At 36.3% G+C, this 27,700-nt stretch overlaps 1 protein-coding gene across 8 annotated transcripts in view; it reads right to left on the bottom strand.

The window, feature by feature from the left end:
• MALRD1 (MAM and LDL receptor class A domain containing 1) overlaps positions 1-27,700 on the bottom strand; it is an 847,485-nt gene that overhangs the window by 534,929 nt on the left and 284,856 nt on the right. For all 8 annotated transcript variants that reach the window (XM_058532519.1, XM_058532517.1, XM_058532520.1 and 5 more), the window contains 3 exons: positions 3,324-3,476; positions 2,810-2,915; positions 1,973-2,340 (listed from right to left, as the gene is read on the bottom strand). In XM_058532519.1, the coding sequence (XP_058388502.1) occupies positions 1,973-2,340; positions 2,810-2,915; positions 3,324-3,476 (627 nt within the window). The remainder of the gene's footprint in view (positions 1-1,972; positions 2,341-2,809; positions 2,916-3,323; positions 3,477-27,700) is intronic.

Genomic DNA, 27,700 nt, shown 5'->3' with positions numbered 1-27,700 from the left:
CGTATGTGAATAAACGCAGCCAGGCAAGAACAGATCATCTGTCTCTAAAAACCACAGAACAGGAGCTTAGACCTAATGAAGGGAATCAAGTGAGCAAATGTCAAATGGGAGATGAGCTTTTGTTTGATATTTCCTCACTTGTGACTAATCAAGCCCAGCTGTGACGTGAACTGCGGACCCACAGCGTACTCTCCAGGTGTCAGTCTTTGGCTATGGAGCAGAAGGAGAATGTCAAGCTTCTGAGTTTCCTGACATAAAGCTGGCAGTAAAGCCGATGGATTTTTATATCGCCTGTCTTCATAGTGACTGCATGCTTAACCTTTACTTCAAAAGAGGATACACGTAACTCCGCCCTTAAATAAAAGACCATGTCCCTAAACATACTGTAGGAATATAGCATAGATTTCTGGATGTTTAATGCATTCTGTGTAATAAAGTAATATGTCTAGTTGGAAAACTGTGAGAGAAACTGACATCTAATGACACTACTATTTCCTTTCATTAATATTTAGTCATAAAAAGTATTTTGATATTATAGTTACACTGCCAATCCCACTCTACTAAATTAATCCCGAGAAGTTTGAAGGATAATTTGCTTATTTTTAGCAACAGATCATTTTTTAAGGAGTGAGACTCGGAAAGCTTAAAAAAGATGAAAATGCTTTCTAAATTTACAAAAATAAATTATCTTTAGGACAAGTTACACTTCTTATAATAGCCATTGTGGAATTCATCAGTTTTATTTATATCCACTCAAGGTATTGCTTGTGTAATGAGATTCATGGTAATCCTGACTTCAATATGCCTGACGATATCAAAGATCACATATATGCAAAACTCTCTACAATGATTTATATGTAAATTTCTTAATGTGATGTTTCTTATGATGTACCAAGCATTTTATGGCTTTATTTCAGCATATAATTAGCCTCCCAGTTTAATAGGCACATAACTTCAATTTTAAGAATTGGTGCTATTTATGGACAAGGAATGATGCAATATTTTTTTTTCTCACTGATTTTTGTAATTTAAAAAAAACAAACTGGTAGCTTCTGATTCATTTTCAGGAACAAGTGCATTAAGCAGTATCTTGAGCTAGGTTTATTAAATTGCAAGACATATGCAATCATCATTTTTGGTAATTTAAACCAGAAACTCAGGACTTATATTTGACACCATGCTCCTTGCTCCCTACAGCCAAAATATCATCAAATGTCCCTCCTACATGTTTCCCCAAACTTTAGTCCCTCCATCACTATCACTGTAACACAGGCTGCCAACCCCTCTCCCATGGACTACAGCAATGGCCTCCTAATGGAAATCCTAAATCCGTTGTCCTCTAATCCATTCATTACACCACATCCACAGTGACATTTTTAAATATGCCAATTTTATTACACTACTTTCCTTGTTAAAAACCTTCGAATGGAGAAAAACTTCTTTAATATGGACTACAAAGATCTACAAATCTGGCCTCCTCTACATCTCCATCCTTACATTGCACGCTATTTCTCCTTCGTCTCCTTGCTCCACCTATGCTCGCTGTCTTCCATCTGCCATGCGGTCACATATCATGGCTTTTGCATACATGCTTTGACTTATTATTTTTCAGATCTCAGCTAAGTCATCACCTCTAGAAAGCCCAATGCCATTATTGCATAAAGTTACAGCACCTCTATTTGTAACTCCTGTCCTCCATTTTATATTTATTTTTTAGTTATCTATCTTCTCATTTAGACTGTAAGCTCCATGAGGTCAGGGACTCTGCATAGTTATGTTCATCATTCTATCTCTAGTATCTAGTTCATAAATATACATAATAAATGCTCATGGCTTGACTAATTAATCACACATAACATTCATCAACTTTGGAACAATACTTAGTGTCTTTGGCTTGATTGGCTAGAAAACGGTGAACTAATCAAGATCACCACTATCAAAATGAGTAAGAAGGACCAAAAAATTTACTTACCACAGTCAGACTCATCAGCATAATCCCCACAATCATCCAACAGATCACATAATCGAAGCTTTTCTATGCAAGCTCTGGTATGTGGACACCAGAAATGATCTGGCCCCTCGCAGCTCTCCGCGGGGAGGGGAAGAGTACAATTTTCAAATGCAATGTCATCGATAGCTGAGACCCCATCATAAATGCCAAGACTGACTTTGTGTAGTAACAAATGGAAGGGCTGAGTAAGGCGCCCAAGCTGAATGGTTGCCTGTGACCACTGGTTGCCCTGGTTATATAATACTCTCCAGAGTACCGTGGATTCATTGGAATTTCCCACTCGGAGCAGTAGCTCAGCTGCTCCCACTGCCAGGCCATAGTTATAAAACCTGGAAAAGAGCAAACACAAGAAATGGGAATGATTTATGGGATAGACTGAATACTTAAATTTTAGACTCTTCTATTTGGTCAACAGTTAATTAATAATTAGTTATCATAATGGATGCCTTTATTTCTTGCAGTAACTGTGGTGGCCTGTGTGCAAGAACTTATCTCCTGAGGTGCATACTCTGGTTCTCAGGACCCTGGAAACCTTTCTCAAGGAGTTCAGTCCAGAACAGAGGAGGCAGTGTTAATTAAACTATAATTCATCATTGGAGGGAAAGAGTTCCTTTCATCTTAAGAAAGAACACAACAAATACCAATAATGTGCTCCTAAGTAAAATGCTAATTGTGTGACTAATGCAATAGCTATTTTTAAAGCAAAACTAGGGACAAATCATAATGTCTACTAAATGCAGAAATATGCCTGCAACCTACAGGCTGCTAGGGTAGTTGACCTTTGTTTTTAATATTTACCAGAAGGAAAGTGTGCATCCAGGACCTGTCTGGCTGAAAGTTGGGCTCTGGAGTCTAGCAATTTGTGACAAACTGCTGCTTTTCTTCAGAATGAACATAAAATGCCCTATTGGGATACAAAAGCAAATCATAAGTTAACCTACTGGATTCTAAAGTGAGACATCTCTTTTTTAACCCTACACTAAGTTCCACATCCAACTAAAATTAAGACTCTACAAAAATTAAAAATCTTAGTCAAATTTGCTGTTATTAAACTATTATCTACATCTAGGTCAAAATTATGCCAAAAAAAATTGGTAATTTCCACTTAATTCAACCAAAAATATATCTGTACTCCATCCCTGCTACCCACAAAGGAGTTGTTCCATGTTGACAACATAAGTATAACTGACAATATTTAACTGTGCTACCATTTGTTATAGTAACATAGAACCTTAACTGTTTCTCTTTCTCCTCTCAAACCTGACCAAAGGTAAACTGAAATAGTTACAAAAAGTGTCTGCTTGTTTCTTACCTTGAGCTGTGTTGTGAGTATGATCCTGAGGGGGGGCCTGTTCCTCAAAATCAGCAGAAAGGTTACTTCTAGAGCTCCATGTCCAGTCAAAGTTGTCACCACTAACTGCTTCAAACCAACCACAGCTATTTGCTTCAAAGTCACACATGGAAACTGAAGAACAAAAAAGTGGCTCTTAGCTTGGCTCTCCAAAGTGCTCACACACTTTAAAAAGGATCAAGTTCAACGGAAATCACCTTGTTATGCTTCTCTAGGTACATTAAAGGACACATTTGAAGAAAAAAAGGATCCTATCTGATCAAAACAGAAAACAAAAACAAAAACCCAGAGTTGTGCTTTTCATACTGGAAATTGGTAAATGGCAGAATTATCAATTTAAGAATCCAATTTTGGGGGGCCGGCCCAGTGGCATAGTGGTTAAGTTCATGCACTCTGCTTCAGTGGCCCGGGGTTCTCAGGTTCAAATCCTGGGCATGGACTGACACACCACTCATCAAGCCATGCTGTGGAGGCATCCCACATACAAAATGGAGGTCGATGGGCACAGATGTTAGCTAAAGTCCAACCTTCCTCAGCAAAAAAAAAAGAAATTCAATTTTTTTCCAAATACTCTTTCTAAGAAACGGCATCATTCAGCCATATTGCTTATAGAATTGTCAAGGTCTACCTAATTTATTCTGATACTCCTGTTAGTTTACATTATCTGCTGCTATTACATCATCTGGAAGGCTTAATTGCTCCCACAAAGTATTTTACACTAAACCATGAAAAGTCACTACTTCTAAAAAATTTAGTATTTGAAAAATCCAGATCCATTATATTTAAATTAAGTTCACCTCTGATTTTTGTAGAGATTAATATTTCCCAAAGCACTGTATGCATCAACTAATTTGTGCAAGGCAAAATAATTTGACCCACTTTCCAGGAAAATATGCAGAGAAATAGTTAACTTCCACAAAGACATTCTGGAGGAGGAAGAGAAGAAAAGAGGAAAAAGAGAAAGAAAAGAATGGGAAGATTTAATAATAGCATTGAATTGTAGCTAATATTTATTGAATACCTTGTGTAATAGCCCCTGTACTGAATGCTTTATATAGGTTTAACTTTCACAGTAGCCCTATAGGAAAGGTATTCTTATAGTTCTTTTACAGACGAAACAAGGAAGGCTTAGGGAAATTATTATCTTAACCAAAATCATATGGTTAGGAAGTTATCGAGACAGATTGAAATCCGAATATTCTGACTCCTAGTCTAATATTCTTTCTGCGACTGTTGATAATAACTGTTAATTGTCATGAGGGCAGAAAAAGGATAAACCAAAAAGGCACAATCTGAATTTCCTTAGTGTGGATGTTCAGCTGTTACTACATATCTCAATGCAAAATGAGGTTTGCTTCCATTGATGATTATTACACTGGGATCTTTGGGCACTGATTATTTCTATCCAAGGATATAGTAATAAACTGCATAGATTTCCCCTGTAAAAGAACTTACGAAATAAGCAAAAAGTTTAGGGGATAACAGTATGAAGTAAATCACTCAATGAGATTATAAAATTTAAAATTATAAGGGCATTTTAACCTAATGATAAGTCATTTTCAATTTGGAAAATGCTACTGCTACATGGGGAAGAATGTGAGGTGAGTAGTAATGTTATAAACACTTCTGATTTTTTAAATTTTTCTATAAAATATCTGATTTCATAAATACATTTGCTTTCTATCAGGTTTCCTGGCCCAAAATATGGCCAACAGAGTACTTTCAAATTTTACCAAAAGTCACCAAGAATGTATGAATACACTTAAAAATAAATACTTTTAAAATGTTGCATCAAATCTAATAAGCAAAGGATAGCTATACTTCAGTTTATAGAGACCATCAGAAATCAGTAAAATAAGGAAAATACCGCTATATTTAGAATAAAGATTTCTCAAGTAAAGTTTAGAAATCTGCAGTGAAGCAAAATTAAATGCTACTCAAAAATGAAAAATAATAATGATAATTATGAAAAGTTAGGGATAAATGCTAAGAATATTTGTTTTTGTATTTTTAAAGGCCATCTCTATTTATAAGTACATAATATACAAATAACCCATAAATATACACAGATTCCAGGGGTTTCAAACTACGTAGACGTGATTTCAATCCTTGGGAAAGCAAATGTTTTTGATTCCTATTTCAGACAATCCAAAGAACAGGATCCAGGAGTTCTTATTATGCAAATAAAGAAAGAAAACAAATTACTGCTACCGTATAATATCTATCCTGCATAGCTACCAGAAAGGAAACCTTATCATCTGCTAACCAGGGAGATAGTGCTGTGGAAATAAATGAATATTCAAACAGTAGTAAAATTTAAGAAACTATTGCAGCAATTTTGCAGTTCTCTTATATAAGGTCCTTCAAAGATAGAGATTTTTAACAAATGATTATGCTGTTAAAATTCAAATATGCCTTTCTAATATACTTTGTTCATATACGTTTAGATTTCTGTACACATTTAAAAGCTCACTTCAATTGATCAGAGACGTAATAATCAGATGAAATTAAGCTTCTGGCTAGCCATTAATCAAATATAGACCTCATTAGCACAGCTTTTGAAAATTATGTATTTTTCTTTCTGACTTAGAAATACAGTATCCTGGGTATGTTTTAGTAATTGAGGTTCAAGGATTTTTCACTGTTTCTGGAGCATCATTACCAACCTTCTCAATTATCATCCTCAGAATCAACATAATTTGCAGGAACAATCGCAGTTACCACTTACTCAGGGTATACTGTGCACCAAGCTTTGTGTTGGGGCTGTTACATCCATAACAGGATGCCTGTTGACATAGAATTTATAAAAATTATGCTTGTCTATTCTACGGCTATGGGTAGAAAAGCTAATGACTCTACAGCAGCTTTTAATTATTTTGTATAAAGTTACTCTTGTGTCCTCTATTAGTTATGTAAATATAATCACATAGCTGCCTCTGGGGAAAGGGTGTTAGGGGATATTTGGTGGACTGACAAATCGATCCATCACCCTACACTATCACTGTCATTTTTAAAGCTCTTCATCGAGGCAAAAGAAGAAGAATTTATGTAGGAGCCAAGGAACCTTATGAGGGGAAAAAAATTCCAGAATCAGACTCTGTCTCATTTCAGATTCACTGTCTTAAAACTTCTTTGATGCTTGGGATGATCCCTCCAGAGGTTCATATGTAAAGAATAAACATGAAATGTACAAAAGGGAAGTGTGGGTGGATAATTTGGGCCCCAGACAAAGACTTGAAAACTTACAGGAGGGTGCTCCTTGGTATCTACTCAAAGGAGTTGAAAACTGGTGTTCTCACCAAAACCTGCACAGAGATGTTTATAATAGCTTTATTCATAATTGCCAAAACTTGGAAACAACAAAGATATCCTTCAGTAGATGAATGGATTATGGCATATCCAGACAGTGGAATATTATTTAGCACTAAAAAGAGGTGAGCTATCAAGCCATGAAAAGACGTGGAGGAATCTTAAATGCATATCATTAAGTGAAAGAAGCCAATCTGGAAAGGCTACGTACCGCATGATTCCAACTACATGACATTCTGGAAAAGGCAAAACTATGAAGACAGTAAAAGGATCAGTGGTTGTCAGGGGTTGGGGGAATGGGAGGGATGGACAGGTGAAGCACAGAGGATTTTTATGGCAATGAAACTACTCTGTATGATACCATAATGATAGAAAAATCTCATTATACATTTGTCCAAACCCATAGAATGTACAACACCTAGCGTGAACCCTAATGTAAAATTATGGACTTTGGGTAATTATGATGTGTCAGTGTAGGTTCGTCAGTTGTAACAAATGTCTCACTCTGGTGGGGGATGTTGATAATAGAGGAGGCTATGGGTGTGTGGGGGTAGGCGGCATATGGTAAAACTCTGTGCGTTTCCTTCAATTTTTCTGTGAACCTAAAACTGCTCTGAAAAAAAAGTCTTCATAATTAATTAATTAGTTAATGTAAATGTTATAAAGAAGAAAACAAAAACAAAATTTAAGGATGAAATATGTCCTAACACATCATATGGTTGAATTTCACACTCCCTCTGGTCTTAGCCACATAGACAAAAGATGCCCAGGTTTAGGGGAAAAAAGAGAAATGGCTGAACATATAAGTGGTAATTGTGAAAAGTTAGAAACCTAGAGGCCAGCTGATGGCCACCACTGTGGTTTACGGGGAGATCTGAACCACAGAGACATAAATGCAGTGTGGAAGACATCCATTCAACACAAGTATCATCTTATTTGATCCTCATGAAATATAGAAAATATTATCATCCCCATGTTAGAAAGAGAAACATGAAGTTGAAAGAGGAGTAACATAATTTCTCAGTGTTCATTATTATTGACAAAATTTCAACCTAGGCCTGAAGTCAAAGTCTGTGCTTTTAAAAAATTATACTGCTTCTACTAGTTACAAAGTAATAATAGGGGCCGGCCTGGTGGCACAAGCGGTTGGGTGCGCGCACTCTGCTGCTGTGGCCCGGGGTTTGCCCGTTCAGATCCCGGGCGCGCACCGACGCACCACTTGTCCGGCCATGCTGTGGCAGGTGTCCCACATAAAGTGGAGGAAGATGGGCATGGATGTTGGCCCAGGGCCAGTCTTCCTCAGCAAAAAGAGGAGAATGGGCAGATGTGAGCTCAGGGCCGATCTTCCTCACACACACACAAAAAGTAATAATGACGACAGCCAACATTTTATGAACAATTTTATATGCCAGGCACTGTGCTATACGTTTTTAATGCAAGATCATACGAAATCTAAATGTGTATGATCATAGGACATTCTCTGGAAGTAGATTTTAAACTATATAATAATGCTAACTATAAGTCCACTAGATCAACTCTCCTTGTTTTTTTTTAAGCTTTTTTTCCCCTCTAGATTTCATGACCATCCTGAAAGCTGAATGAAGAGGACAAAAGTTAATTGAGTATTCTAGCATGTTGGCTTAATTTCATTGAGGTTGTACTTTATTTGATTAAGCAGAGGTTATTACAAACTACCAATGTATTAATACTATATATCCTATTGTAGAACATGTTCTCTACTACAGCATTTCTTCGAGTTTCAGGCTTTTTCATGCATTCCAATTGTTATATATTTGGAGTTATGATAAGGTTGAAGTAATTGAACTCTAGACTTCATCAATAGCTGATATTCATTAGTTATTTAAAACGCAACATACAAAATAAGGGAGTATTTGCAAAAGTACCACGAAACAAAAAAGATGTCTATAAAAATAAATAGAAATAATTAAATCTTTTAAAGGAATACCAATGCATAAACAACTAAATAACATTTGACATTCAAAATTATTGCATTTGAAATAAGAATGATTAATTAAATTATTCTACATATGGTTTTAAGGGTTTCTATGATCTAACCAAGGAAGACACTATTGGGAGACAATTCTCCATGGGTCTCTCATGTGTCTGCAGGTCTTATAAGCTGGGTCATTAATTGTTCCTTTGTTTCACACCACCCTTTCAAGGATGTTTAAGTAGCCAAAAGCCATAAAAAATAGGGATAGTGACTCAGTCTACAACAGAGGGCAAGTTATTATTCTATACAATATAATAAAGATATCTCCCTCTAAAGCAAAGGTCAGATTAGTTTGTTTGAAGCTCATTATAAGAGATCTGGGTTCCATAAGCTCAGGCTTTCTTAGCTGTGATGCCAATTCATTTCATATGTATGGCTCCACCTGGGCCCCTCTGTGTTGCCCCTGGGACTCAGGAGGTAAGAGGAACCAGGGCAAACATGATGCTCATGCTGTTTGTTACGCCATCAGTAATAAAGTCCTTTGTCTCTGACCCACAAGTCTCACCTCTTCCACCAACATCCATGAAATTATGCAGGCTAACCATAGCTTACAAGTAGGGTAAAGTTTCAGACCCTTCTCAGTTCCTGACACACACTACATTAAATACTATATGTATAGTGCCCACCATTAAGGAGCTTAGAATCTAGTGTAGGAAATTAGAAGCAAATAAGCAACTATGATAAAATAATAACTATCATATACTCATTCATTTATTCATTATTCATTCATCTGACAAACATTTATTGAGTACATGCTACACGTTTGGCACAGGGATAGGGTCTAAGAACACAACAGTGTAAATAGGGCAGAAGAAAACAAAAAAAAAAAACATAGTTCTGTCCTCATAGAGTTTAAATAATGGGAGTGAGGGGGTATGGACACTAGGGGAGATACTGAAAAAACAAGATAAGTAAGATATGTAATCCATTTAATGTTATTAGGGCTAAAAAGAAAAAGAAAATAAGGAAGGAAAAAGTGTTATAGAGAAGGGTTGAAAATTTATAGAGGGTGATCAAGGAAGGCTTCCTAGAAAAGTTGGCAATTAGGTAAACTCCTGAAGGAGACGGGTGAGGGAGCAAGGTGTGTGGCTATGTAGGTAAAGAATATTCAACACAGAGGGATTAGCAAGGGCGAGAGCCTTGAGGCAAGAGCATGCTTCTCATGTTCCAGAAATATCAGAGACCAAGGTATCTCCAGGAGAGTTAGAGAAGGAGAGGCATAGATAAAGCTAGAGAAGTCATTTTAATTGTTTGGCTTTAATTTTGAGTGAGATTGAAAGCAATTAGGATGTTTTAAGCAGAGGAGTGACAAAATCCTACTTAAAAGGATTCCTGTGGTGGTTGTATTGTGAAAAGACAGAAGTGGGATGGGGCAGGCAAGAAAAGAAGCAGGATTATATCAAAAAATCTAGACAACACATGGCAATGGTCTGTGCCAGGGTGGTAACATTGAAGATAAGGATGAGCCATTCTGGGTATGTTTTGAAGGTAGACATGAGCGAATTAACTGATATCAGATACGGAGTATGAGAAAAAGAGATGAATCAATATGACTTCAAAGTCTTTGACCTGAGCACTTGAAACAACGGAGGTACCATTTATTAATTGAAGACGACTTTGAAGAAACATGTTTTAGGGGCTGAGCTAACATCCATGCCAATCTTCCTCTACCTTGTATATGGGACGCCGCCACAGCACGGCTTGATAAGAGGTGTGTAGGTCCACACCCGGGATCTGAACCCATGAACACCGGGCTGCCAAAGCAGAGCGCGTGATCTCAACCACTATGCTACTGGGCCAGCTCCTAGTTTCTTTTAAATAGTACTTTAGAACAAATTTGTTGTTGTTGTTTTACGATGAGCCCTGTAAATAGCATATGATAAAATATTTATGAGTAATTATGGGTGCATACTGCTCTGATAGAATTATATGGTATTTGTGGAATATGTAAAAGTTATTTTTCCCAATGTCAAATTGTTTATTATGAAAGAAAGAACAAAGAAAAATATACAGTATGTCTACATCTATATATAATGTACAAATAGATGTATGTATAAGGTACAAATAGCTAATAACAAAATATCCACTTAGTAACTCTTCACTCTCTTTTGCGTAGATTATGTTAATATTAATACAATTTTTGCATTTACATGGCTTCTAAAATTTTATTAATAGGTGTTATAACAGGTTCAATATATCCCAATTAGTAATTACTATAAAATATATTCACAGGATACTAAGTCAGAAATGGATATATGGTCACACTTAATTACAAATGGTCTTTCATTTTTAGTTGGGAAAGGAAAAGAGTGAGGGAAGTTGAAAGAATCAGAAAAAGCTAAATTTGAACCCTTTAGGGTTCTCTTAAAATCAGTGAATTACTTATGTCAATATGTTTTTCAATTTGAGGTTTCTCCTGAAGCTAAAGCTCGAAGAGGTACTAACTCACTTATCCATGAGGATGAGAAATCCCTAGAAATGCCGGAAGTCCCACAGTGAATTCTGAGAGGCCAACATTATTCCACCAAATAATCAATATAATTGTAATAACAACCCAAGGTGTAGGCATAAAATAACTTATAACATCAGGCATATATAATCATGTAATACAAAGGAAACATTACGTAGTGCTACATTATGAGAATATTAATAATATGGACTTGACTTGCATCTTAAAAATGGGTAAGATAATAATATATGTGTCTCAGAGGAGACTGGGGAGCAGGATATCTTGGGTAGTGAAATGTCTCTGAATTTTAACAAAATAACCTGAGTTTCAGCTTACGCCTGTTTTAGCTCTTCATATAATTGGGCTCTTACCAAGAAGTACAAAATGTTGGAGATCATTAGCTTAGTGTGAGGAAAGATATATATTAACTGAAAGAAGGTATGAATAAAAATTTAACAGGGTAGAAAAAAAGTTAACTCAAAAGAAATTCATCACTAATTTCTGCCTATTCTCAGGCAAAGAACAGTAAGTCCTTTTACAAATCACATTTTCGGTTCATCTATATTACCATAGTATATATTTAATGTGATTATTATCTCAAAAATTATTCTTCAAAAGTTTGGGTTTGTGAGATGAACATAACAAGTTTATTACATGTTCGTGCTATGATTTATTCTAGTTCTGTGGAAGCAGGCACAAAATGAGAGGTTACTGGATGTTTTTCCACATAAATGTGATGAAGCAGAATCTCTGTTCTTATTCAACAAAAGGGAGGGAGTTCTCTTTGTTTATATTTCTGAACCGGTAGGGCTTTGTGATGTGCTTGAATTATTTCTTAAGAGAGAGCTAGACTAAGATATTGCTACCTTACTCTAAAATACTGTTAACCTTATTCAGATTTAAAGAGAACTTAAGAATAAGAAAGATAATATTTTTCATAAGTAACTAAAAATTTCAGTAGTAAATTAAAATTAAAAAGGAAACATGCACATTAAAAATACCCAAGGATATTTTTAGTCTAAATAGTCTAAACACAGTAATAACACAAAATAAAAATCTGAAAAATGATGTCATTTTAAATCTTTCCTCTCTTGCTAAATTGTTTTTCTTGAAGACTCCTGATGCCTCAAATACCAATAGTATGAACAGCGCCCTCTAAAGTGCTTGTGTGTGTGTGTGATTAACTGAAAAAAAAGTGATGAGAAAAACTTGCAGTTTGCTTTTTCTTTGAAAAACTAAACACTCAGAATATTCTCTTTATAATGGAGCTCAAAGTGGTCTTTTGAGCAAGAAAGATAAGTTTTGATTTCTAAAACGTTGTTCCAGAATTCTGCTCTATGCATGTACTGTCATGGATATAGCATGAGCTTTGGAAGAAAATGAGCTCAAGGTGGAATTTTGCCCCTGCTATTTACTGGAATTGTGATTTTTGTTGTTAGTTAATCTCTCTGAACTTCAATTTCTCCATCTGTAAAATGACAATAGTACCAACCTCAGATACAACCTCAGATAAAATACAATGATATAGGACAGCGTCAAGGGCTAGACAAGCTCGCCTGGAAATCACAGCAGGACTGTAATGTTCCTCTGCTGAACGTAAAGATTTTCATATATCACGAACCTCAAACAAGATCGTTCTGTAGACGGAGAAAAACGAAGACAAAAGAGGACCACTCTGTAATCATATCTGAGCACAGGCAAAAAGATCACTGCGCAAATTCAAAAATTGCTCAAAGATCCCACTCTTCTGGCTGTCGTGAGTGACTGCTGCGTCTTTACCAATTACAGTGTTAGTTCCATTTCTCTCCCACCCCAAATAAAATTTGTTGAGATGGGCAATCATAGAATTATCCTGTTTCTTGAAAATACCCAATCCAGAGTGAATTCCTGCTACCTTGATCTTCCTACAAATCATGCAATACTGCCCAAATCCTATAACAAGTTCCTACTAACACTTTCTTGCTGAGATGCCCCACAGGTCCCCTTGGTAAGCCATTTTCCTTGTTCAGCAAGTATCAACAAACCCCAACTTTGTTACAGGTGTTTTATCTATTGTCTTTGACTGACGGGCATTAATACCCTCCGGTCTGTTTTCAATATAGAAAGCACAGTGATTCTGTCAAGTCAGATCCTATAAGTCCTCTGTTCAAAAGGCCCCAATGGCTCCCCGTCTCACTCATTTAAAAGTCAGTGTGCTTACAATTACCTGTAAGGCCTTAGCTGAATGGTCCTCAATCTTGGTTGCATATTAAGTCACATGGAGAGCTTTAAGAATTACTAATGCCTGCGTTCTACCCTCAACAACTGTAATTTCATTGGCCATGGCATCCAGAGTTTTAGAAGTTCTGCAGCTTCTTCTCAAATGCAGCCAAGGTGAAGAGCCACAGTGATAGATGGGCTGCTTATTTCTCCGACCTCATGCATCACCTATTATTTTTTCCCATAATCACTCTCTTCCAGCCACATCAGTCCACTTGCTATTGCTCGAACTCGCCAGATATGCTCCTGTCTCAATTTCTTAGTTCCTTCTTTCTGCCTGGAACCCTCTTCCCTGAGATATCCTCAGGGCTTGTTTCCTTACCTTCTCAAGTCTTTGCTTTAATCACCTTGTCATTGAGACCTACTAGGACCACCCTATTTATAATTGCAAAGGCCTCCCCTCCATCATTCCTCCCCCTTGCCTTTACCCAGCTTTGATTTTTCTATAGCATATATCCCCTTCTAAAACAGTATGAATTTACTCATTTACTTTAGTTTCAGTCTCTTCCCTATTAGGAAGAAAGCTCCAATTGGAGAGGAATGTCTGTCTGTTTAACTTATTGTGGGATCTCAGATAGTGCCTGCCATAGAACAGGCACTCAATACACACTTGTCACAAGCATCAGTGACCTTCCTTTTTCCAGAATAAAATTTTCTCATTTCTTATTTTCCCCCAAATTCTCAGCTCTATTACAGAATTAGACCTACTTAGTTGGTACCCCAATACAATCCTACTTATCAGTCCATCCATTCCTAATTTTTAGTCTCTTTTGTCACATTTCCCAAATTGTGAGTTTCTCCTTAAGTTCAGTATTTGACCCTTTAAATTTCCTTACTTATATTTCTATTTAATTACCTCTCTCAAAAGAGAGAGGTAGTTAAATATGCATTTTAATTACCTCTCTCAAAGGAGAGGTAATATATATGCATACTTCATCTGGAATAGAAAACTTCAAGTAGTGTTGCCATGACAGAGTTTTAGTTAAAAACACTAGATCTTACTCTACACTTTCTCCTTAGTAAACCCCATCCAATATCAAAGCTTCAACTATTTTATTTATGTCAATGAACCCAATAATTATTTCTCCAACCCACTGCTCTTTTGTTAGTGCCAGAAGTGTCCAAACTACAGACAATTATGATCTCCTCCCTCAACCCTACTTCCTCTCTCTCACTCGCTCTATATCCTGTCAAGAGAAAAACTGAGAAGTATTACTTAAAACATCTCTTTTCCCTTTCTTATAAAATTCAATCAAGTGTTTCTTTATTCTACCTTATAAATTTTTATTATGATGTATTTCTACATGTCAGTTCAGTCCATGATTATCTCTCATCTTACTCTTAAATCCTTCTAACTGAAACCATTACTTCCACACTCTCCTCTTCAATTCATTCTACACACTGCAGCCAGAGAATAAAGATTTAAAGAACGTAAAATTCAAATTTGATCATGTAACTGCTCTAAAATCCTTAAATGGCCCCCCATTATTTAGTAGAATGTCCAAAATCATTAACAAGGTTAAGCTAGTCCCCAACAATCTCTACCTCTACCACACATACTAACTATGTGTCCATAGGAAGGTCGCAACATTCATTCTCTTTGTGCTTCACTTTTCCTAGCCATGAATTAGTTAATATATATAAATGCATTTCAAACAATGTCCAGTACAAAATAAGTAAGTACTTTATAAGTGTGTGATAATATTTATATTATTATCATATGATCTTTCAGGCATCTTTAACTCTATGCCTGAAAGAGAGAGGTTTAAATCAACATTAGAAGGAAGTATAAATTTCACTATCTACAGTGGTGAAGTTCTGCAACGCAAGGAGACAGGGACTGCTAAGAAAACTTGGTGTTGAATACGGGAGGATCATTATACTTCCTTATACTTCTCATCACACACATTGCTACCTGAAAACAGAAACAAAATGGACAAGTATAATAGATGTGGGAGAAAAGAGAAAGACTAAGTAGTTTGGGCTTTACAAACAAAAAAATGCCACTTCTAATTTATAATTTTCAGAGTGAAGAACAATGATCTCACTGAAAAATAAAATCCAAAAGAGCTCAAAGTAATGACAGAAAAAAAATCCACTCTCTCCATGGACACCACTAATAATATAATTTATTGAAATTTAATCTTAAATAATCATAGGAAAAGACTTTCTTATTAAATACACAGATTTTGTTCTCAATAGAATTTTTAACTATAAAAGAAGAATCCTTTACATTTTATCTCTACTAACTTTATTATCTACTTTATCGTTTTATCTCCACTATCTTGAATTTCTCTGATCTAACAACGTAATTATCTACAGCAAAGATTAATCAAAATATCACGGGTTATTTACCAGATTTTACTTGTCTACAGAAATATTTTTCATTTTTGCTCTCAGTGATCAATGGCTACATAAATGAGAATGAATGGACTTTTTCTCCACTTCTTGGTTTTATGTTATAGAAATGATGAGCCTTCACCAAAAACAACTTCCCATTCCAGTCTTTTAAAATGTCCTCTGTCTAAGGAGGTTTTTTTTTTACTGGAAAACTGTGTCTGGATTGTAATTTGAGGACAATATGAAGAAGAGAATGAGAATCCCGTGTAATAAGAAAAAATAACTAGATAGCATTTTTCCCACAAGGACTTATTTACTGATAGGCATTTAATAAAAAGTAAAAGGCTCAATAATTAGCTGACTTAGGTTTATTTTGAGGTACTTTTTTTCCTTTGTACTCAAGCCTGTAGAAAAGAGCACAAGAGAAAATAGCAGCTTATTTTCACATCTTTTATTAAAATAAAAAGCAATTTGTGGTAACAGAGGTGGCATTTTAGGAAGCCTTTAATTTTATAATTAAGTTTAAATATGCCCAATCTCAGCAAAAATACCTTCTCAAAAGAGGAGAAGGGGGGAGGGAGGAGGGCGAAAGGGGTGATTAGGCACATGTGTGTGGTGATGGACTGTAATTAGTCTTTGGGTGGTGAACATGAGGTATTCTACACAGAAATAAAAATACAATAATGTACACCTGAAATTTATATAATGTTATAAACCAATGTTACTGCAATAAAAGTGAATAAATAAATAAAATAAAATAAACAACACTTTTTCAGAAAATATGTGGAAAAACACAGCTCCAATTAGAAGACACGCACATACACACACAAACATACGTTCTACAGGAGCAGAAGAAACACAGCTACAGGAAATTCAAGGTTTCTCCCAAAGCATTTCTGTGATGAAAGAAATCTGTAAGCCTCAATGCAGAATACAACAATTATTATTGGAGGGTAATGAATTAAGAAAAATACATGGAGATGGCTTCCAAAGCATCAACAAATATGAAATCACCTAGGCTCTATTCTCCATCTCAGCTATGGAAATGCCACTTTTTAATACACACATTTCTATATTTGGCAGATATAGTAGTTTGGGTAAAATATACAACCAGTATTTAAGTTTGAAAAAATAAATCAGAAAAATAATAAATCACTCCTCTTTCCTATACTGCTCAACCTGTCTGCTTAGGCTTTATTGAATTCAAACACTAAGTATTGACTTATGTGGTTTTCCCCATGAGCAGAGAGAAAAGTAGAAAATGAGAAATTGTTTAGATCTACTTTTAGAGAAAAAGCACATGCATTTCAGGCTAAACAGTTTTCAGATAGAAAGAAATTACCGAGCTCAGAAAATGTTTTTCAGGAATATTAAAATATATGTACAATATATGCAGTTGTTTAAGAAAATTTTGGCTTTCTCACCTACATTACATAGGGTAGATTAGAACAAAATAATTTATGTACATCCTGTTTATCCAATGTGGACATGAGAGAATGTATCCCTGATACTATCCGACACAGGAAATCTTCGTTTCGCAGTGTTTAAGTTACTTTCTGGGACTAAAGCAAGCTCTATGTAAAGTAGTATTACCTATATTAGTCTTTGAGAAAACTAAATATTTGTTCACAAAAACGGGAACTTCTGAATAGTATCTTCATGACCATGAGAGAAAAGAAAGCAAATTTCAAAATGTACTTCAAGCACAGCAAAACTGGAACCCTTCTCGTTTGCTGGTATGACTGTTCATTAACATAAAAACCTTTAGGCAAAAAAATTTGGGAAAAATGCACTGTGTCATTAAATAACCATTTAAACCAAAATTTCTACTTTTTAGAATCTATTCTAAAGAAATAATTCAAAATAACAATTTTAATCTAAGAAAAATAGAAAGATACCCTTAAAAATGATGACAGTGGCATATTGATTTCAAATAATCTGTGCAGGAGAGATGCACTTTTCAGAATACTGGGATTATTTGAACACACTTGGCCACTGACCCTGCTTTCTGCCTCCCACTTGGGCCCCCAAGCCAGTTAGGGTTTGTTCTACTGATGCCAAGTTGGGTTTGAGAGTCAAGATAATTGTAAACATTCTGTTAAATGGAAATATACAGATTATGTGTCAAAGTTCTTCATCGAGGGCAACATAAACCCAGGTATAAAATCACTGTGGCATGAACTTTCCTGATAATTCCTATAATTCTACCATGCCCAGACAAAAATCTCTTCCAACAGTGCTTTACCCTGCAGCCCACCCCGTTAGGGTCTGCTGAGAGATGTTGTATCTGCCCCGCCACGTAGTTACTTCAGTTCTTCAGTTACCATGAATGAATACTGGAAAAAATTTAACATCATAGTCAGTGTGTGGTATCTTTAACCTTCAAAAAAGAAAGGAAATAAGCAAGGAAAGAAGGGAGGGAGGGACGGAGGAAGGAAGGAAGACTACTTGAAAATCTGTACACCTGGGTTGCAATTTAAGTAATTGTAGTTTTCTATTATAACATAAATGAATAAGAAACATTCACTTAAATCATCCAAGGTTATCAAAATTCTGCAAAATGTCATAACCTCTACATATCCCAAACATCATTTTTTTTTTTTAGGAACCATTTTTGTTTTTTTGAGGAAGATCAGCCCTGAGCTAACATCCGTGCTAACCTTCCTCTTTTTGCTGAAGACCAGCTCTGAGCTAACACCTATTGCCAATCCTCTTCCTTCTTTTTTCCACCAAAGCCCCAGTAGATAGTTGTACGTCATAGTTGCACATCTTTCTAGTTGCTGTATGTGGGATGCAGCCTCAGCATGGCCGGAGAAGCAGTGCGTCAGTGCGCGCCTGGGATCCGAACCCAGGCCGCCAGTAGCGGAGCGTGTGCACTTAACCGCTATGCTACGGGGCAGGCCCCCAAACATCTTTTTTTAAATTCAATAAATTTTTTCTCTCTTTTACCAAAATTGGTTAAAACTTTGTACTTTTTTATAAAAAGTTAGATATTTCAGAGATGTTGAGAACCTAAATTCATAGTAAGTTTAATAATTCTTTTGAGGTAAGCCATAATCTGTCTTATCTGAAAGAAAAACTGATAATCAAACTGAGTTAGAGATGGTTGTGAAAATTAGAATAAATTGCATTAAAATACTAATATTTGAAGTTCTAGGATAGCAATGTTCCTATTAAGGAGGATTTATGTTTATGAATACAAATCCTGAGGGTGGTATTGTCTTTTTCTCCTTATAGGAAACTCCTGTTTTTTTCAAGCAATTAAGTTCTCTAAGGGGAAATTGATATACTAGTTGGTTCAGTGATAGACTCCCAGCCTAAAATCCTTGTGCTTCCTTCTCTCCTTCTCACTGCAAAAAAGACAAAAGACTCCTAGTCTTACTCTAAATTCTTCACTATACTTTTACCGCATCTCAACTCTGCCAGAATCGTTAATGCATGGATTCATAAAAATAGGATGAAGAATTAGCATTTCTATGAATAAACAGATTCCCAGCATAAAATTAGTTCTGCAAAAAAAAGCAGGCAAAGAAGTGACAATAAAGGCTAACTGGCTTCAAACTGATCATGAGTTTGTTTCTGGCAAGTATCATTCTCAACTTGATGACCTTGAAAGGACAGAAAGGCTGTATAATGTGTGGTTGAGAATGTGGGTTCTGGAGGCAGATTGCCTGGATTTAAAATGGAGTTCCACCAATCATGAACTATACAGCATTAAGCAAGTGTGCCAGTTATAAATTTACTGTGTCTCAGCTCTAAATCCACCCTTCTTTGCCCTGCTTTGAGACACTGGAGCTGGACTTCTCTTTTGAAAAGCTAGTACAATGTTAGACTTTGTTAGTAGAGCACAGAATGGATACCACAAAACACAGCAGAGGAAGGAGCTTCTCTTTTTGGTTCCACTGAACTTTTTTTTTTTGCTCTTGGACCATGACTGCCAGCAATGTAAAGCGACCCAGTTACAGTCACCATTCAGTGAGTTCTGTAGGCATCCTAGTAGATAATTTCTTCCTTGGCTCACTGGCTGTTAACCAAATCTAGCCCATAGCATCCCAGCAAATTTCTCCACCTTCCAGTGGGTCCCAGTCACACCCTCTCCAATAAAGTCTAAATCTCAGTGCTGGGGTGTGGGGAAAAGCACTCATCTAAATGTATGTATTCCTTCCTTGGATTCTCTGTCTCAGCCCTAGAGGTAGCAGCTGCTCCTCACATTTGTTAATTCTTTCTTCTTTACTGTTCTCACTTACATTTTTGTAGTTAACCACTTCTTTCCAGGTAATAATTCTTTATATTACATTTTCTATGTTCAAATTACTAGTGTGATGTCTGTCTCTTGAATGGACACTCACTGATAAGAAAGTCTGTAAAATGAGGATAATTATACTGCCTATCTCTTAGATTTGTTTTGCTAATTAAAAGACCACGTACATTTGGTAACAGTCTTAATGTATACCAGAGACAGGCTTAGTATTGTTAATCCCAGGTAGAACATTCAATAGATAACTCTTCTGATATAGTAAGAACCAAAAATACTTTAAGAAATTCCTGATTGGGCTCTAGTTCAAGATGATGATGTAGCAAGATCCTGAACTCACCTCCTTCCACAGACAAACCAAATTTACAGCTACATATGGAACAATTTCCTTTGCAAAAAACCCCAAAAACTAGCTGAGCGACTCCTACACATTGGGCAAACGAGAAAAAACCCACATTGAAGCAGGAAGGAGAGTCTTGAGACACAATCTCGCCATAAACCCAGCTTCCGGCACAGCAATCCACAATCAGGAAGGAACTCAAAACACAGAGCTTCTCTCTGAGGAGCGAAGGGTTGGAACCCCACATCGAGCACCCCAACTTTAAAGACCTGCACCTAAGAGACAAGCCCCCAAGCATCTAGCTTTGAAAACCAACAGGGCTCAAATCCACAAGACCCACAAGGCTATAGTGAACTAAGAAATAGCTCTTAAAGGGCTCACATGCTCAGACCCACTTGCCCAAAGGGACCAGTGGAGATGCAGTTGAATGAGGTGACCAGACTTTATGTGAAAGAGGCTTATATGCTATCTTCAAGTCTGACAGGCAGACATTTACTTTAACATATATCTAGGGGCCTGCTGGGATATTCTCCAGGAATGGAGGCTGGCAGGCACCATTTTGCACTCACTTCAACTCACTGGTACCTAGTTTGTACCCTCCTCTGGGGCCCCAATTGTTGTGGCTGCTGCTCAGGGGACACTTCTAGGTCATCTGGCTCTGGCAGCCAGCAGGGCTTATTCTCATAGGACCCATAAGACTGTAACCAACAGAGAAAAAGTTCTTAATCAGCTACCATCCCCAAGGCACGAGAGGCAACAGACCGAGACACCCAGTTTTTCTGTGAAAAAGACTTATTAGCTTATCTTTATAGCTGCAGCCTGAGGAGCAGGCTTCTAATTAAACAAATATGTAAGGGTCAACAGTAATCCTCTCCAGAGACCTCAGAGGATGGGCAATATCTCTGTGCTCTCCTTCTGCCACACTCTAGAACACCAGTATCTCTCAGAGAGAAGCTCATATATATGTCTGGTGCCCCAGTTTTTGTGGCTGCCATCCAGGGGATGCCCGTTGATTGCCTAGCTCTGGTGGCCAGTAGGGCTTGCGTTCCTAGGCCCCATTGGACTTTAATCAACAGAGAGACAGTTTTTGGCAGGCTGCCACCCCCAGGGCACTGCACAGACAGCAGAATGAAACACACCCCCAGTCTTTCAGTGAAAGAGAAAGTCCTATTTGCTTGTCCTGGAGCTTTGGCCTGAAGGGTAGGCTTCTGGTTTGGCACACATTTAGAGGCTTACTGTGGTGCACTCCAAGAATGGAGGCCAGTGGGTGCTATCTTTGCACTCTCCTTCTGCATGGCTCAGGTTGTCAGCATCTCCCTGAAAGGAACTTGGACTCTCATCTAGCATTCTGATTTTTGCAACTGCTGCTAAGAGAACACCTCTATATTGCCTGGCTCTGGTGGCCAGCAGGACTTAACTTGCAGTGGCACAGGACTATATATTATTTGCATATTTTAAAAGCTGCTGCCTGAGGATCTGGCTTCCAATCAACCAGAATCTAGGTGCTGACTGAGATCCTCCCCTTTGGGACACTGACAGGTCTTGGCACACCCTCAACTACTGGGAGTCACTAAAAATAGAATAAGCTGCTTGGACAATCACAAAGGTTTGAGAGAAAACCAAGAGCTAGGGCAGGATTGAATGATAAGGCTCATCTCCTACATGAGGACATTCCTTCAAGACTGGGAGAGGTGACTGTTTTATCTAATGCATAAAGCCAATACAGAGAATCAAGGAAATTGAATAAATAAAAGAATATATTCCAAATGAAAGAACAATATAAAACCTCAGAAAAAGTCCTTAATGAAATTAAGTTAGGGGCCGGCCCCATGGCTTAGCGGTTAAGTGCACGCGCTCCGCTACTGGCGGCCCGGGTTGGGATCCCGGGCGCGCACCGACCCACCGCTTCTCCGGCCATCCTGGGGTGGCGTCCCACATACAGCAACTAGAAGGATGTGCACCTATGACATACAACTATCTACTGGGGCTTTGGGGAAAAAAAAAGGAGGAGGATTGGCAATAGATGTTAGCTCAGAGCCGGTCTTCCTCAGCAAAAAGAGGAGGATTAGCATGGATGTTAGCTCAGGGCTGATCTTCCTCAGAAAATAAAAAAAAAAAAGAAATTAAGTTAAATGATTTACATCTTAAAGAGTTCCAAATAATGGTCATAAAGATGCTCACTGAAGGTGGGAGAAGAATGAACGAACATAGTGAGAACTTTAACAAAGAGACAGAAAATATAAGAAAGTACCAAATAGAAATCATAGAGCTGAAGAATACAGTAACTGAAATGAAAAATACACTAGCGGGCTTCAAGAGCACACTAGATGAAGCAGAAGAAATGGTTAGTGAACTCAAAGACAAGGTAGAACTCAAAGACCAATATTCACATTATAGAGGTCCCAGAAGGAGAAGAGAGAGAAAGAGGGGTAGAAAACTTATTTGAAGAAATAATAACTGAAAACTTCTCTAACCTGGGGAAGAAAACAGACATGCAGATCCAAGAAGACCAGAGAGTCCAAATAAGATGAAGTCAAAGAGACGCACACCAAGACTATTATAGTTAAAATGTCAAAAGTTGAAGACAAGCAGAGAATCTTAAAAGTGGCAAGAGAAAAACAACTTGTTACATACAAGGGAACCTCCGTAAGACTATTAGCATATTTTTCAGCAGAAATTTTGCAGGCCAGAATGAAGTGGCGTGATATATTCAAAGTGCTGGAAGAAAAAACTTCCGAATAAGAATACTCTATCTGTAAAGTTGTTCTTCAGAATTGAGGCGAGATAACGAGTTTTCAAGACAAGTAAAAGCTAAAGAAGTTTATCACCATTAAATCAGCCTTACAAGAAATGTTAAAGGGACTTCTTTAAGCTGAAAAGAAAAGGCAGTCATTAGTTTCCAGAAAACACATGAAAGTATAAACCTTACTGATAAAGATATAGTAAAATTTAGAATAATCTAATGTTGTAAAAGTGGTGGATTAATCATTTATAAAGCTAGTGGAAAGGCTAAAGGACAAAATTAGTAGAAATAACTATAATGACAATAATTATTTAAGAGACACACAAGAAAAAAAGATGTAAAATGTGATATTAAAAACATGAAACGTGAGTGGAGAAGAGTAAAAATGTAGAGCTCTGGAATTCATTTAAGCTTAAGTTATTATAAACTTAAATAAACTGTTATAAGTTGTTATATATAAGCCTCAGGGTAACTACAAAGCAAAAAGTTATAGTAGATACATAAAAGGTAAAGAAAAAGTAATCTAAGCATACCACTACAGAATATCATCAAGTCACCAAGGCAAAATGCAAGAGAATAAAAAAGGAACAGAAGAACTGCAAAAAAGCCATAAAACAATTAACAAAATGGCAATAAGTACATACCTATCAATAATTACTTTAAATGAACTAAATTCTCCAATCAAAAGAGTGCTGAATGGATTAAAAAAAAAAAAAAAACAGAAACACCCATCTGTTACCTTCAAGAGACTCACTTTACATGTAACAACATACACAGACAAAAGTGAAGGGCTGGAAAAAGATATTACATGCAAATGGAAACCAAAAGAAAGCTGGAGTAGCTGTACTTATATCAGACAAAATAGATTTTAAAACAAAAACTGTAATAAGAGACAAAGAAGGACATTGCATAATGATAAAGGGATCAACCCAATAAGTAGATATAACACTTGTAAATATTTATTCATGGAACATGGGTGTTCATAAATATATAAAGAAAATATTAACAGACCTAGAGTAAAAATAGACAGCAATACAATAATAGTAGGGAACTTTAATACCCCACTTTCAACAGTGAATAGATCATCCAGGCAGAAAATCAAAAAGGCAACATTAGCCTTAAATGATACACTAGAACAGATGGACTTAACAGATATACACAGAACATTGCATCTAAAGCAACATAATACACTTTCTTCTCAAGGACACATGAAACATTCTCAAAGATAGACCATATATTGGGAAAGAAAACAAGTCTCAATAAATTTAAGAAGACTGAAATCATATCAAGCATCTTTTACAACTACAATGTTAAGAAACTAGAAGTAAACTACAAGAAGAAAACTGGAAAAAATCACAAATATGTGGAGATTAAACAACATGCTACTGAACAACAAATGGGTCAAAGAAGAAATCAAAGAGAAATCAACAAATATCTTGAGACAAATAAAAATGGAATACACATACCAAAACTTGTGGAATGAGGCAAAAACAGTTCTAAGAGGGAAGTTCATAGCAATAAATGCCTACCTCAAGAGACAAAAAAAGTTTCAAATAAACAACCTAACTTTACAGCTCAAGGAACTAGAAAAAGAAAAAATTAAGCCCAAAGTTAGTAGAAGAACGGAAATAACAAAGATCAGAGTGGAAATAAGTGAAATAGAGACTAAAAAGTCAATAGAAAAGATCAATAAAACTAAGAGCTGGTTCTTTGAAAGGATAAACAAAATTGACAAACATTTAGCTAGAATTACCAAGAAAAAAAGAGAGAAGACTCAAATAAATAAAATCAGAAATGAAAAAGGAGATATCATAGATATTATAACTGATACTACAGAAATATAAAGCATCATAACAGATCACTGTGAAAAATTATACACCAACAAATTGGAGAACCTAGAAGAAATGGATAAATTTCTAGAAACACACAATCTAACAAGACTGAATCAAGAAGAAACAGAAAATCTGAACAGATAATTAGGAATAAGGAGATTGAATCAGTAATCAAACACTTCCCAAAAAACACAAGTCCAGGACTAGATGGCTTCACTGGTAAATTCTTCCAAAGCATTAAAGAAGAATTAATATCAATTCTTCTCAAACTCTTCCAAAAAATAGAAGAGGAAAGAATATTTCCAAACTCATTTTTGAGGCCAGCATTACCCTGATCTCAAAACCAGTCAATGACACCACACAGACAAAAAAATTATAGGCCAATATCCTTGGTGAACATAGATGTTCATCACACATCTCAACAAAATATTATCAAACCAAATTCAACAGTACATTAAAAGGATCATACAATATGATCAAGTGGTATTTATTCCAGGGATGCAAGAATGCAAGAATGGTTCAACATCCACAAATCAGTCAATGTGACACACTACATTAACAAAATGAAGGAAAAAATCATATTATCATCTCAATAGATGGAGAAAATTATTTGACAAAATTCCACATGCGTTTAAGATAAAAACTCTCAACAAAGTGGGTATAGAAGGAACATACATCAACATATAAAGGCCATATATGACAAGCCCACAGATAACATCTTACTCACTGGGGAAAAGCTAAAAGCTTTTCCTCTAAGATCAAACACAAGATAAAGATGCCCACTTTTGGCACTTTTATTTAACATAGTATTGGAAATCCTAGCCAGAGCAATTAGGCAAGAAAAAGAAATAAAAGACATTCAAATTGGAAAGGAAGAAGTCAAACTGTCACTATTTGCAGATGACATGATATTATATATAGAAAACCCTAAAGACTCCACCAAAAAATGTTAGAACTAATCAATGAATTAAATAAAGTTGCAAGATACAAAATCAATATACAAAAATCTGTTGCATTTCTATACATTAATAACAAATTATCAGAAACAGAAATTAAGAAAATAATCACAATTGTATCAAAAAGAATAAAATATCTAGGAATAAATTTAATCAAGGAGGTGAAAGACCTGTACAAGACACTGATGAAAAAAACTGAAGACACAAATAAATGAAACAATATTCTATGCTCATGGATTATAAAAATTAATGTTGTTAAAATGTCCATATTACTCAAAGCAATCTACAGATTCAATGCAATTCCTATCAAAATTCCAATGGCATTTTTCAAAGAAGTAGAAAAAAAATCCTAAAATTTTTATAGAACCACAAAAGATCCCAAATAGCCAAAAGATCTTGAGAATGAAGAACAAAGCTGGAGGCATTCGGCTACCTGATTTCAAACTATATTACAAAATTATGGTAATCAAAACAGTATGGTATTGGCATGAAAACAGACACATAAATCAATGGAACAGAATAGAGAGCTCAGAAGTAAACCCACCCATATATAGTCAACTAATTTCATACAAAAGGAGCCAAGACTATATAATCAGGAAAGGACAGACTCTTCAATAAATGGTGTTGGGAACACTGGACAGCTACATGCAAAAGAATGAAGCTGGAACACTATCTTGCACTATACACAAACATTAACTCAACCGGGGTTAAAGACTTGAGCATAAGACACGGAACCACAAAAATCCTAGAAGAAAACATAGGCAGGAAGCTCCTTGACATTGGTCTTGGCAATGATTTTTTGGATTTGACACCATAAGCAAGGCAACAAAAGCAAAAATCAACAAGTGGGACTATATCAAACTAAAAAGCTTTTGCACAGCAAAGGAAAGCATCATCAAAATGAAAAAGCAACCTACCGAATGGGAGAACATATTTGCAAGTCACATATCTGACAAGGGATCAATATCCAAAACACAGTCATGTGTTGCTTAACAATGGGGATACGTTCTAAAAATTGTGTGATTTCATCAACATGTGAACATCATAGAGTGTACTTATACAAACCTACATTGTGTAGCCTACTACACACCTAGGCTGTATGGTACTAATCTTAGGGGCCACTGTCATATATGTGGTCTGTTGTTGACCAAAATGTCGTTATGTGGTGCATGACTGTATATAAAGAACTCACATAACTCAATAGAAAAAAAAATATGTTTAAAAAATGGGCAGAGGATCTGAATAGATAGTTTTCCAAAGAGGACATACAAATGGCCAAAAGGCACATGAAAAGTTGTTCAACATCACTACTCATCAAGGAAATGCAAATCAAAACCACAAAGAGATATCACCTCTCACCTATTAGAATGACTATTATCAAAAATATGAGAAATATCAACTGTTGGCTAAGATGTAGAGAAAGGGAACCCTTGTGCACTATTTGTGGGAATGTAAATTGGTGCAACCACTATGGAAAACAGTATGGAGGTTTCTCAAAAAATTAAACATAGACCTACCATATGATCCAGCGATTCCACTTCTGGGCTGTGATATCATGATTTATAATAAATATAGATTTGATCTTTATTCTCATTTCTGGCACAGAGTTCCTATAATCCTTGGAATCTTCTAAGTGTTGAGAGTGCTCAAGATGTCTTTTGTTATGTTAATTAATTGACTTCTGGAAAGCACCTAAGGATGGGAGCTGATTGCCACTGGAGCCAACCATGTGATTAGAGGATTAGAACTCTCAGTCCCACCCCCTGACCTCCAGGGAGGGGGAGAGGCTGGAGGCTGAATCAATTGTCAATGGCTAATGACTTAATCAATCATGCCTATGT

The sequence above is a fragment of the Diceros bicornis genome, chromosome 36 (assembly GCF_020826845.1).
Source record: "Diceros bicornis minor isolate mBicDic1 chromosome 36, mDicBic1.mat.cur, whole genome shotgun sequence".
In the NCBI taxonomy this organism is placed as follows: domain Eukaryota; kingdom Metazoa; phylum Chordata; class Mammalia; order Perissodactyla; family Rhinocerotidae; genus Diceros; species Diceros bicornis.
This window is presented reverse-complemented; position numbering and strand designations above follow the sequence as displayed.